Source organism: Ovis aries, chromosome 25, assembly GCF_016772045.2.
Source record: "Ovis aries strain OAR_USU_Benz2616 breed Rambouillet chromosome 25, ARS-UI_Ramb_v3.0, whole genome shotgun sequence".
NCBI classification, from domain to species: Eukaryota; Metazoa; Chordata; class Mammalia; order Artiodactyla; family Bovidae; genus Ovis; species Ovis aries.
Genome location: NC_056078.1, coordinates 1106604 through 1120754, shown reverse-complemented (window position 1 = coordinate 1120754; position 14151 = coordinate 1106604). Strand labels below are relative to the sequence as shown.

General features: G+C 43.4%; 1 protein-coding gene across 6 annotated transcripts in view; it reads left to right on the top strand.

Annotated features, from left to right (window-relative positions):
- The window catches only part of TAF5L (TATA-box binding protein associated factor 5 like), a 29872-nt gene that overhangs the window by 12751 nt on the left and 2970 nt on the right, over positions 1–14151 (top strand). For all 6 annotated transcript variants that reach the window (XM_027962471.3, XM_042240858.2, XM_042240855.2 and 3 more), the window contains 2 exons: positions 2323–2427; positions 8866–9590. In XM_027962471.3, coding sequence (XP_027818272.2) covers positions 2323–2427; positions 8866–9590 — 830 coding nt within the window. The remainder of the gene's footprint in view (positions 1–2322; positions 2428–8865; positions 9591–14151) is intronic.

Genomic DNA, 14151 nt, shown 5'->3' with positions numbered 1-14151 from the left:
TATCAGGAGACTGCCTGTTACTTCTAGAAAACTGCCAGGAAAAGTAAGAAGCATGAAATGTGATTATCATAAAATTTTATCCTGAATAATTTAATTGAGTAATCTGAATAATTATGTCTGCGTTCAGCAGACAGTCTTGAAGGCCTGCCAGTGGCCGGGTGCTGAGAAGTTCTAGAGAGAGCTGAGACTTGATCCTGGCTTCTGAGGTGCTTCACATTACAGTTGGGAAATGAGGCAGGTAAATCAGCATTCGTGGGAGAGTGACATAGTGAGTCCTGTGAGGGGGATTCTCAGCCTCTATGCAAACAAAGAACATACTCTTTACAGGTAGATCAGCAGGTCAAAAGGGCTTCCCAAAAGGTCTAATGGTTCCCATAGTAAATCATAGAAAGAGTGAGCTGAGTTTCCCAAGAACCGTTAGGAGCTTATCAGCGGGGAGAGTTGAAGGGGAGTATCCAAGGTACCAAATGTGGATTTTTGGAAGATGACTCTGGTGTCCGTGTTAACCAAGGAAGGGCCAAGATGAGAACCAGGGGAGCTACTCAGAAGGCTACGGTATGATCCAGTCTGAATTGAGGACAGCCTGAGCTGAAAGGCTCAGACGAGTGAGGGGAGGATGAGGTGAGCACTCGTGACTGAGGACTCGAGACTGGCTTCCTCATGGAGGGGCAGCAGAAGGAGGCTGCTCCTACATGTGCAGCCTTCCATCAAGTCTCTTGAGTTTCGGAGGGGACACTGATTCTTCTCACCCATCTTCCCATCTCTGTGTGTTGTATGTCATGGCCCTGCATCCTTGCTGCATAAGTTACATCCATGCTTAATTACGCGTGTGTCAGTGTTTCGTCCAGATTGTTGCTAAAGATGGCTCCTCAGTCCCCAGGCACCTTTTTCCAGTCCTGAGGTTCCCACTCCCAGCAAAAAGGGTAGGAGAACTTTGCTTTTTGCAAAGCATGAACTCACAGAATGGTGATGAAGTGTATGTTTACATCCTGAGTATTGAGATTCCAGCCTTCTTCCTCCTCCCATTACTGAGAATTTTGGCAGCCAAGCACCTACTGACCAGGAAAGTGATTATCGCTCGTCCTGGTGAAACCGCCCTGCCGAACAGAAGAGACCTAAAGACATCACCGGGAAGATGCCATCCGCGTCCTCTTGGTGATAAACCCACGCCCAGAGTTCGTACCAGCTCTGTGATGCTGACTTTCAGAAAACTAGAGACTGTTGGTTCAGACCTTAAAAGAAACTGATCTACTTCACATGAAAAATGGAAGCGAAAAGAAATGATGAGAAGCATCTTGGAGAAAACAAACAGCAGAAAGAAGAGAAACCTCAGCAATATCATCACTGATGGTCTTAAAACAAGAGACTGCTATTTTGAGAGGAAAAAAGAACGTTCAAATGTTTGTGTTGTTGATGTTCAGTTGCTCAGTCATGTCCGACTCTGTGACCTCACGAACTGCAGCACGCCAGGCTTCTCTGTCCATCACAACTCCCGGAGCTGGCTAAAACTCATGTCTGTCGTCCCCTTCTCCTGCCTTCAGTCATTCCCAGCATCAAGGTTCTTTTTTAATGAGTCGGTTCTTCGCATCTGGTGGCCAGGGTATTGAAACTTCAGTTTCAGCATCAGTCCTTCCAGTGAATATTCAGTTTGATTTCCTTGCAGTCCAAGGGACTCTCAAGAGTCTTCTCCAATACCATAGCTCAAAACCACATATTTATGTATGTACATGTACTTACATGACAGTACAACTGAAAAATCATTAGAAGAGTTGAAAGTTGAGAAAGCCTCCCACAGAGTAGAGCAGAAAGATAAAAAATGGAATCTGGGAGAGGTTAAAGGATCAGTTCTGGAGGCCTATCTGGAAATTGTAGGAGTCCCAGAAAGAGGACATAAGAGAGTCAACAAAATGATTCAAGAAAATTTCTCAGAATTGCAAGACGTGAATTTCTAGATTGAAAGGGCCCCCTGGATGCCCAGCACCAAGGTTGAAAATAGACCCGTCCCAGGGCACATGATGGCACAGTACCAGGTCCTGTGCTCAGACGCGTCCAGAGGAGCCTCAAGTCTCTACCTCTCCTCTCATCCGGCTCGTGTGTCCTGTGCTTCATACCTCTTGTTCCTTTGCTGTCACGAAACTGGGTGTCAGGAAGGGCAGCTGGATGCATCAGTCATGCTTAACCAGAGGCCCCGACGTCCTTTGAAAATGCACTGAGAGGCCCAATGCTACTGATGCCCTGCAACACCAGCTGCCACCCATCCTGCCACATTTTAGGCTAATGATTGTCTTTCTGTGTGCATCTTGTGTGTCTCTTCCTCTGCAGTCCAATCTGAATCTGGTTGTACCAACATAGTGTCCGCAGCCCCTTGCCAGGCAGAGCCCCAGCAATATGAAGTACAGTTCGGACGGCTGCGGAATTTTCTCACTGGTAAGTACTCCCCACCAGCACCTTTTTTTGTCAAAAGGGAGTGATGCACATTTCCCTCAGAACCCGCTTTGTTCCAGCTATGGTTTAGGTGCCAGGGATCCAAAGGTAGTTGAACACAAGTCTTGTATTCAAACTTATAGTGTGTTGCAACTCCTGAGAGTTAAATCAGGAGGTTAAAGGGCTCTGAGCATGCTATTCACTAGTCCATGGCCTTCAGCACAATGACTGTGACTTGTGCTGAATAAGTGGAGGCTCAGTCAGCCCTGTAAGGATGCCTCCTTACATGCAGCAGATGTGAAATGGACGTTGCTATACTGCCAGTAAGACATCTCAAAATGGCCTTTTGCCCTTATTTCCAAAAGTGCAAGGGAGTAATAATACTCATGAATCAGCAACACAAAAAATTGAAAGTTGTAATTTAGACCAGTTTGTGGGTGGTGTGATAAACGTGGAAATACAGAACCAGTAGATAGGAATTATAATGAGGTTTCATAATTCACTGTTTGACTTTGTCACTTTTAAAAATGAAGTCATGTAGCCTGTCTGATGCCTTTAGTTCCTCATATGTAGAGTGAACAAGGCTATTCAAAGACAAAACCAAGTGATTTTGACTAGTCCTAAGACAACTGATTATAACTTTAATGTTGGAACAATGATTACAATAAATGTGACTACGTTAATTCTGGTTCTAATCAAAGTCTTTTGAGTACTTTTCCTTCCACAAAACACCTTGAGGTGCAAGAAATAAAAAACTTTCTCTGTCCTCAACAGATGGAGAGTAATTAGCCACATATTGGTTAGTAGAAAATTATAGTTCACATACTTTGAAGTTGTTTTATTTTTCTTTCCTTATTTGAACAATCCTTGAGTTAATAATTTTAGTAAGCAATCAAGTATATAAACCCAAAGTAATACACCTGATTACCACTGAGCGTTCTAATCTCACTTCACCCTCACAGTAGCCAGTGTCTTAAAGCAGAGTCCACATCTCCTGCATTGCGCAGTTGGGCAGAATGACCGGTGTGTTACAGGAGAGAAAGGTTACAAATAAGCCCTGGAGAGGGCTGTCTTATCAGTTTCACAGATGTTGAGGGATGGGATTCATTAAGTAGAGAATAGTCTGTTAAATTGTTACAGAAATTTAAAAATCGTGAAGATGAACAATTTAATAAAAAGAGTCTGTTTAAACTGTAAAGAAAGAAACTCCAGTAAGATCATTATATCATATCAATGTTAAATAGAACAGCGATCAGTTGCTTTCTGTGTTGGTTAAAGATAAAAAAAGAAAAATTGGATTTATAAAAAGAATTTCAATCAGAGGTAAGCAAGAACTTAGAGATGAGATATTTTTAACTATTGGCATTGGTTTTTGAGGCTTTAAGCAATTTTTAAAATTTTTTACAATCTGTTTTTAGAAAATTATTTCACTTGGTTTTTAAAATACAGCTATGATTTCCCCTCTATAGATTTTTCTCATCAATCTAGTGATGAGGAAGTTGGTTTAGAAAGAAATGCCTGGCCTCCTTGAGCCCTTCTCTTGCATCCATTCAGACTGCATGTGCATGAGGCGCTGATCGCACTGGGGCTGGGGTGACAGTAGAGTGTGTTGGGGGGGGGCCTGCCCTCTGATGGTGGAGCCAGACAACTTGGGGGGCTCCAAATCCGTCGCTGAGACAGTCTCTATTAGCCTTTTCCTGTGTAATTTCTCATCTTGTTTCAAAACTGAGAAAGTTTTAATTCTTCAGTTCTTGGTCACAGGTTATTTTGAGAGGGAGAATATATATGGTTTTTCCTTACAGAATGCTTTTTCCTGGAACATTCTTCTCTACCATCGGGTCTCTGAAGAGTAGTCAGCCAAATCAAATAAATAATTATCTCCTGAGCCCCAGGATAGAAGTATAACATACAGTCATTAATCTGAATTGGTGACTAATCCTAAGAGGGCTGACAGTCACAGTTTTTGCATGAAATGTGACTGTAGGGGAAGTGTTTCCGTGGACCAGTATAGAACCAGTCGCGGGGTAATGAGTCCGCACTTGAAGTGAAGGGAGAGAGAGGTTGGGGTGTGGCAGTTAGGGGCGGCCTTCTTTAGGAGGGTAGGCTTTACATTAGCACTTGGATTTCAGACATCTGTGGAAGAGAAGCAGAAGGATTCGGGCTCTGTGCAGAGGCATGAACAGAGTGGCAGAGGTGGTGATTATGCTTTCAGGAACCTTGAAGGAGCCCTGTGTTGAAAATGGGCTTTCAGATTGGAGATAAAGACAGAATGGAGGCAGGATTTGACCACAGGCTTAGATGTGTGACCTTCATCCTGCGTGATGGAGACAGGCCCAGGTGTGACTGTGGGTATGGGAGCAGTGGACAGAGTGTGTGTTAAGGGGCGATGGAGGCCAGCCCAAGTGCACAGAGGCCCTGAGGAGGGAGACAGGGCTGCGGAAGTGGAAAGCGGTGTCTTGAGTCCATAGTTCCATCGTCAAGGTGGGATATCCAGGAGTAAAGGAGGGAGAGCTGAGAATGACGGGCTTGGAGTGGGGGGCGGGGGGAGGTATCCTGGGCAGAGATAAGCCAGGTTTTACTTTCTACATGGTTGGGATGATGGCATCCTGCTGCGCAGCATGTAAGGTGCAGAACTCGGCATCAGCTGTGGGGAAGTACAAATTAAAGGCTAGGAGAAGAAAAACCCTAAAGGAAATAATGGAAAAAGGGAGTGCTAAGGCACCTGCAGTATGTTTCTCCTCTGGAAGCCATGGGGTGAGAGGTTCTGTGAGCTCGCCTGTGGGGCCTTTTCCCAAGACACTCAGTAGGCAGAGCATGGACTGGAGTCAGGCACTCTGGGTCTGAACCTGGGGATACCTGGGACTCTTGGATACAGTTTGGGTGTAAGTGCCTGGCTCATAGAAGGCATACATGCAGTGTTAGTTCCTTAAAGCGAGGTAAGCCTTTGAAGAGCAAGGTAGGAAGAGGAGCTCACAGGCATGGATGCGAAGGGTCAGGTCAGTGGCGCTGCCTACAAACAAAGGAAGGTGTTGGGTTGTGTCTGAAGGCCTAACCCTGTGGAGAAAGGCCAGGGAATGAGGACTGGTGTTTGTTTGACTTAGTGTCCTTTCAGTAAAACATAAGGTGTATATTATGATTACAAGGGAACAAGATTAAAATTGAGCTAAAACTTCAAGTTAATCTCACCTTGTTCCAGATATGTTGATGGGAATTTTTAAAGTACTGCATCCCTGTTTCTAGATGGCTAGTGTTTTGTGTTTTTTTATTCTGAGCTTAGTAAATTAAAATACCTCTCATTTTCAAAAATAAGCCTGAAACTTAAGATTGTAAGGAGTTGAAAACAGCCCTTCACCCCAGTAGAACATATTGAATGTCTGATTGATAAAATTGCATCTTCTTGTTAGTATTTTGAGATTGAAATTCTCCAGAGGTCTTCTAAAGAATTATAGTATTCAGAGAAATACCAAAATCTATATTAGTCAGGGTTCTCTAGAGAAACAGAACCAATAGAATGGAATGCATATATAAAGAAAGAGATTTATCTTGGGTTGGCTCACATGATTGACAAATCCAAAATCTTCAGGGCAGGCCTGCAGACTGGGGCCCAGGAGAGCCACAGTCCATGTCCAGAAGTGGTCTGCTGGGAGAATTCCCTCTCCTCTTTGTGCTCCTAAAACCTTCCGCTGATTGGATGAGTCCCACCCACATATGGAGGGGAACCCACTCTGCTTAGTCTACTGATTTAAATGTTCATCTCATCTAAAAAGTTTCCTTCACAGAAACATCTAGAATGTTTGACCCAATATCTAAGTGCTGTGTCCTAGCCTCATTGACACATAAAATTAACCATCATAAGTCTACCCACTATGAACTTGGCACCCGTACCCATCTTCTTAAAAGATAATTACTCTCCAAATAAAGATGATTAACAAGGTCATAATTCTGCCTAACACTAAGTACAGCTATATTTGGCCACTGGGTACGAATAGCTGACTAATTGGAAAAGACCCTGATGCTGGGAAAGATTGAAGGCAATAGGAGAAGGGGGCAGCAGAGGATGAGATGATTAGATTGCATTGTTGACTCAGTGGACATCAATTTCAGCCAACTGTGGGAGATAGTGAAGGACAGGGAAGTTTGGCAGTCCGTGGGGGTCACATAGAGTCAGACGAGACTTAGCAACTGAACAACAACCAAGAATTCCCTAATCACTTTCTCAGAAGAAGAAACAAAGTCCGCAGGTAATGTTTACTCTTCTTGAAACTCTGTGATTTGAATGCTATGATATAGGGACTTCCTAGTGGCCCAGTGGTCAGGACTCCATGCTTCCACTGCAGGGGGCATGGGTTCAGTCCCTGGTCAGGGAACTAAGACCCTGCATGCCATGTGGCACAGCCGAAAAAAGGAGTAAATACTGTGATGCAAAGTCAGTGTAACTTATATTCTGTGGTAAGGGGATAAGAAAAGAGAGAAAACAAAGATATTTGCTTATGTACAGATACTCACACCAACATGTTATGCATTTTAAAATACTGTGATGCAAAGTCAGTGTAACTTATATTCTGTGGTAAGGGGATAAGAAAAGAGAGAAAACAAAGATATTTGCTTACGTACAGATACTCACACCAACGTGTTCATAATAAAATAAGGAGGAGTACTCATAATAGTTACAGTTCTGGGGTCTGAAGCTGGTCGCATGGTCAGAGCTGGTCTTCAGCTCCCTTCTTCTACTCCCTATCCAGCATTGCTTTTACCTTTAGTTAGCACCTCAGCTGGTCCTGGTTCTTTACATGGTGGCATGACACAAGCCTTCGTTCCTGAAGGGTCTGGACCACTACTAGTCCTGCCTTGGTTGGATTACTGCATTTGTTTATTCACTTTCACCTCAGGGACGGTAGCACTAAGATGCCGTAAGTGACCTCCTCTGTTGCAGACACGCTCTCCTTTCCCCCTGTGGAGCAGCAGTGCAGCCTCCCCGCAGCAGTCAGGCTCAGTCACCCAGGGCCAGCACCAGAGCACCCTGCGCCTGTTGGCTCAGAGGCAGGAGCCTGCAGCAGCTGGGCAGCAGCCCTAATTCAGTGTGGGATCGCTGTAATTGAAGTTCATCTTGTAAGAATGCGTTTGAGTGGGGGCATGTTTATCCTTAAATGCACATACTATGCAGTTAATTCACCTATGGTAAGATGAAATAGAGCATTAAGCAGAGGTAGCATGCTGGAATCATCTCCCTTCTGATTAGAGAGATAAGTGCCCTAATTCAGTATTCCTGAGTCTTGAGACAGGTGTGGATTCCTTTCCATGGAGTAAAAAAAGAAAATGCTATCAGAATGTTATATAAGTGCTAAATTAAAGCATTTTTGTATTATTTACTTAGGTACATACAGACATTACACTAGATATGAAACTTTTATGCTTCCTTTATTTTGTTTGAACCTAAACTCATTTACAAATAAAGTACAAGCAAAATCACAAAAACTAACGTTCAGATTAGCCAGTGAATGTAACAGATGGATTTTGCCATAAATAGCTCACTGCTCCACATGGACCGAGGTGCCGGTGCACAGGCATGCCTCCTTGCTGGCCACTTGCCTCTGTCCACGTGGCCGTGGAGCCTTTGCTCTGTGACAGCTCTCTGCCTTCCCTCACTCAGGTGTCACACACACACCTCAGTGCTGTTCTCATCAGCCTGTGACAAAACTGGACACTAATGTGAACATTCTTTGCCATGTGGTTTCATGGTGTTTAAGTCTCACATTGGCAAATTATTTAGTTTTAATGACGTGAAAATATTCCTCTTATAAATTACCGCTGCAAAGAGAAGTTGTCCTTTGTAACCAACAAAATCTAAATAACTACACTGACAGGTGTGAGACACTTAGGGATGAACAATGTCGTCTTAGCACTGGGACATGTCGACCAGGAGTCTGTACATGTAAGTGAACCCACTGAACTAAGAACTTTGATGTTACTGCAAGAGATGAGAGCACTAAGACTGTATGCCAGTACTTGCTAAAGACCACCCAGATAATTCTGAATTTATCTGTGTTTACTTTTTAAAGTATCAAATTAAAGTTTCTGTGAAGAACTCAGTCTCCCCAGAATCCATGTAGGGTCTCTGCACGGTCTGAGATCCCAATTTGAGCAACGCTAATGCTTTGGGGAAAACACTAACCCAAAGGCCTGGATACAAGCTCCTTTGAATGTGTGTGAGAAGAGGCACACTGTTTAGCCTCTGGGCATCAAATTCCAGGTTTGCTGGCCTTCTGGGTCTGTGATCTTCCTTCCTTGGTCCAAAGGCTTTGGCTTCAAGTTACCAAAATTTTGTGTTGGGCTTATACTTCAGTCCATAGCCTCAGAAAGTAGGGTCCTGGCCAGGAGGGGACTGTGCACTCCACAGGAGACCATGCTGGTTATAAAGGCGTCACTTCTTTTTCCTTACAGATTCTGACTCCCAGCACAGCCATGAAGTGATGCCTCTCCTCTACCCTCTCTTTGTCTACCTCCACCTCAACCTGATCCAGAATAGTCCGAAGAGCACAGTGGAAAGCTTTTACAGCCGCTTCCATGGAATGTTTCTGCAGAACGCCAGCCAGAAGGATGTCATCGAGCAGCTCCAGACCACTCAGACCATCCAGGACATCCTGTCTAACTTCCGGCTGCGAGCCTTCCTGGACAACAAGTACGTGGTTCGTCTGCAGGAAGACAGCTACAACTACCTTCTCCGCTACCTCCAGAGTGACAACAACGCCGCGCTGTGCAGGATCCTCGCCTGGCACATCCATCTGGATGTGCAGCCCGCCAAGAGGACGGACTACCAGCTCTACACCAGTGGTGGCTCCTCCCGCGGCGAGGGTGGTGGCCTGGAGCCCGCCGACATGCCAGCGCCCATCCTGCAGAATGAGGCTGCGCTGGAGCTCCTGCAGGAGAGCATCAAGCGCGTCAAGGACGGTCCCCCATCCCTCACCACCATCTACTTCTACGCCTTCTACAACACAGAGCAGCTGCTGAACACTGCAGAGGTCTCCCCAGATAGCAAGCTGCTCGCAGCAGGCTTTGACAACTCCTGTATAAAACTGTGGAGTCTGCGGTCTAAGAAGTTAAAGTCCGAACCCCATCACGTAAATGTGTCCCGCATCCACTTGGCTTGTGATTTCCTAGAGGAGGAGGTAGGCATGTCGGTTTTTCTTCCCTGTACCTGCTTTAACTAATGTGCTTCGAGTATTCTTACCAAACATGACAGATGTTACAGCAAATGGACTTCATTATATTCCTCACCATATAACTAATGCCAGACTAATGCCTGGTAACCTGTAACCGGTGAATTCCTGCTAATGGCCAGCCTTGGCCAAGAGGAAAATGTTAATGTGAGCTGAACATCATTAACGAATGGTCAGTATGTATTACTACCTGAAATGTGGATATCATTGCTGAGCCTAAAGACCTTTAGCTATGTGTGTGAGTGTGCATGTGTACATATATAAGCAATCAGAAGTAGGATTACTGGGTCAAAAGGTATATTGCTGTTTCCCAAGAGTAAACTAGGATGCTATTTCTCTTTCCCCTCCCCGCCGACCCTGGGTGCCCTTGGCCTTTCACAGCAGTGCAGTCCTCTGACTTCTCCAGGGTGCCCTGTTTTCATCCGGCAGTCAGCGTAATGATCTTGTTTGCTTTGATTGGGGGTGGTCATTGGAAAGGGCAGGCCTAGTGGCCTGAGTTTCAGGTCACTGAGAAGCACTGGTTCAGAAAAAGCGAAGGCAAAGGGAAATAGACGTGGAACTTCATAGAGTTCACCTTGCCTGAGAGTGGTGCCTTGGAATTTGCAGGGAGAATACCTTTGTCATGTCACCATTGGAATTCAGGTAGCTCAGACTCAGCTTACTTTGGATGGAAAATTCTTTGCACTAGGTTGAAAGGTTAAGGGTTTTCTTAAAGTCATTCAAGTTAATTTTCAGTTGCTGATAAGGATGTCAAGAATATTGGATGTACAAAGTCGGCCTTTTTTACCTATTCCTGTTTTCTGAGTCATTTTCCAGTTAGCATGGCCTTTGAGTCTTTGCTTCTTGAAGTTGAGAGAGGAAAATTAGAGGAGTTTGTTATGATGAACAAAGAATCTAAATTCTGATGCACAAACTTCGATTTCTAGAATCTGTAGTGCCTTCTAGAATACTTTTCATTGCATATTTGAATTATTAAGTTTCTTTTCACTGGGGACAGTTCTAGCTTCTTAGGGGCTCTTCACATGCAGTGAGGGATACTGCCCTCATCTACTCTGAATTTTCTATTTAGAAAAATTATTCCTGCTGACCTTACTAGTTTTGATGATATGATACTGGTTTGAGGATTAGTCTAGGTATTAATATAAAGGAAGATAGCAAAGGTAGAAAGATAGATGGAAAGAACATTAGATTAAAATAAAAATTTTTAAGATTCCCCCCCTGGCTACCACTGAATTTTATAATATGTGAATTTTATCTCATTTTTTAAAAAAGAGCAATAACCAAAATCTTCTGTGTAAGCATAAAATTACCCCCAATTCAACTGGATTTACAGCACTGCCCTCAGCTTCTGCCGTTTGCACTGGAAGGTAATCTTGATTAGCCTCGGGAATCTGTTTGATGGCCCAGCACTGCTGCTTCAGTCACCCCAGTGCTGGTAGCCGCCTCATGGTAGAAATGCGCGGAGTGGAGAGCGGGACTGCCCTCCCACTTTTTTTTTTTTTTTTTTTTTCATTTTATCAGTAATATATTTTTCCCTTAATTTTTTTTCACTTTATTTATTTTAAAGAGATTGTCTTTAATCCACTGTATATTCTTGCCTCCTTTGTCAAAGATAAAGGTGTCCATAGGTGTGTGGATTTATCTCTGGGCTTTCTATTTTGTTCCATTGATCTTCATTTCTGTCTTTGTGCCAGTACCATACTGTCTTGATGACTGTGGCTTTGTAGTAGAGCCTGAAGTCAGGCAGGTTGAATCCTCCAGTTCCATTCTTCTTTCTCAAGATGGCTTTGGCTATTCGAGGTTTTTTGTATTTCCATACAAATTGTGAAATTATTTGTTCTAGTTCTGTGAAAAATACCATTGGTAGCTTGATAGGGATTGCATTGAATATTTCGATTGCTTTGAGTAGTATACTCATTTTCACCGTATTGATTCTTCTGCTCCATGAACATGGTATATTTCTCCATCTATTTGTGGCGTCTTTGATTTCTTTCACCAGTGTTTTATAGTTTTCTATATATAGGTCTTTAGTTTCTTTAGGTAGATATATTCCTAATTATTTTATTCTTTTTGTTGCAGTGGTGAATGGAAATTCCTTAATTTCTCTATTTTCTCATTATTAGTGTATAGGAATGCAAGGAATTTCTGTGGTTGATTTTATATCCTGCAACTTTACCATATTCATTGATTAGCTCTAGTAATTTTCTGGTGGACATTTCTTTTTCTGCTCTGATTGCTGTGGCCAAAACTTCCAAAACTATGTTGAATAGTAGTGGTGAGAGTGGGCATCCTTGTCTTGTTCCTGACTTTAGGGGATATGCTTTCAATTTTTCACCATTGAGGATAATGTTTGCTGAGGGTTTGTCATATATAGCTTTTATTGCGTTGAGGTATGTTCCTTCTGTTCCTGCTTTCTGGAGGGTTTTTTCCATAAATGATGTTGAATTTTGTCAAAAACTTTCTCTGCATCTATTGAGATAATCATATGGTTTTTAGTTTTCAATTTGTTAATGTGGTGAATTACATTGATTGATTTGTGGATATTGAAGAATCCTTGTATCCCTGGGATAAAGCCCACTTGGTCATGATGTATGATCTTTTTAATGTGTTGTTGGATTCTGTTTGCTAGAATTTTGTTAAGGATTTTTGCATCTATGTTCATCAGTGATACTGGCCTGTAGTTTTCTTTTTTTGTGGCATCTTTGTCAGGTTTTGGTATTAGAGTGATGGTGGCCTCACTGAATGAGTTTGCAAGTTTACCTTCCTCTGCAGTTTTCTGGATGAGTTTGAGTAGGGTAGGTGTTAGCTCTTCTCTAAATTTTTGGTAGAATTCAGTTGTGAAGCCATCTGGTCCTGGGCTTTTGTTTGCTGGAAGATTTCTGATTACAGTTTCCATTCCCTCACACTTTGCGACATACTGGACGACGGAGAGAGCTTGTCAGTTGGCAGTTGCATGTTTTTAATATTTATGCAGCATGATAAAACCACAGGTACCAGAAAGAAGGACTTGCCCTCCTTTCCAGTTATGCAGATAGGACACCAGCCTCCCTGCAACCTCAGCCCAGCAGTGTAGCTCCTGTGTTCAGTTCATTTAACATTTGGTCATTCTGCCCCAACCTGGTCATCTTTAAGTTTGAAAAGTAAAGTCAGTGTTGTCAATAATAGTCAGTTCTGTAGTTTGTGTACCAGACTGTCATAGATGTATGCTAGCCAATAGGAATATAGTGTGAGCCATATGTGTAATTTAAGTTTTTCTCATCATCATATTAAAAAGGTAAGACGTAGCTGGTATTAATTTTAATAATGTATTTTCAACTCATTGTAGCCAAAATATTATCATTCTGCATGTAAGCAGTATTTTCAAAATGTTAATGAAGTCTGTTACATTCTGCCTTTTTGTCCTAAGCCTTAGGAACCATACAGCACATGTCCGTTTACACTGGCGGCAGCCGCTGTTTCTCTCCTCGATCAGGCCGCTGTCTGCTCACAGTCGCGGCGTCTCACCTGCTTCCAGGTCTCACCCTCTCCCAAGCCCAGCCATATTTAACCTCTTTCGGCTCCATTGGTAGCTGATTGGAGAACAGCCCAAGGCTTGTTCAGATCCCCAAGCACCCCGACCCAGGACTCACTGTGCTGTAACTAGGGCACTGGGGACACACAAGTCCAGAAGCAGACTCGGGGCTCCTTGGTCTAAGGCAGGGTCAGCAGACTGTAGTGTTCAAAGAGCTGGTTTTTTCTTACTCTTTTAAAATTTCTATTTTAAGCATATCTTAAATGTATATAGTATAGTTTATTATTACGTGAATGTACTTTACAAATTAATTCATATTTGGGATGCATCTGGGGTAGAATTTACTGTGGTGGGGGGCAGGGTTAGACAGTTGTAGAACATTTGGGATGTTGTCCTGTTAGCATGGGAGGGATGGGAGGGGTCTTCGTGGTCAGGCTTGGGTGACCCATTGCTTGTTCAGGGTTTCAGCTCAACTGCACTGAGGCCGTTGTGGGGCTGGCTGACCCACAGAAGAAAATGTGGCCAAACTATTTTAAGCTGTGGTCCTGGCAGGGAGTTGATAGGGCCAGCCTGCAGGGCTATTCTAGTTTCCCTATTTCTTGGTTTATAGAGTCAACAGGCACTTTCCACAGGCTCAGGACAGTCATGGGGCCCCTGAGAAGTCCAGCTGCCTCCCAGTGCGTCCTCCTCTGTCCCTGAGCACTCAGAGGCAGGACCCACTGCCAGGACTTCCTGCTCCAAACGAAGATGTCTTAAGCCTCAGAGATAAACTCTGGTGTAGAGCAGTGAGTCATTCCTGAAATTTTAAAGTATTATTGTAACCTCTTTGGAGAGAAAAATTACTAATATTCTTGGTAATCTCAGTAGAACCTTAAGCTCCCAAATGCTTATGTATTTTCAGTGTTGATTATCTGGAATAGCCATTTTGAATATCCATGAACATCAATGTTTATTTTCTCTTTTCTCAAAAATGTATACGTTGGAGGCATTCGTTCTATT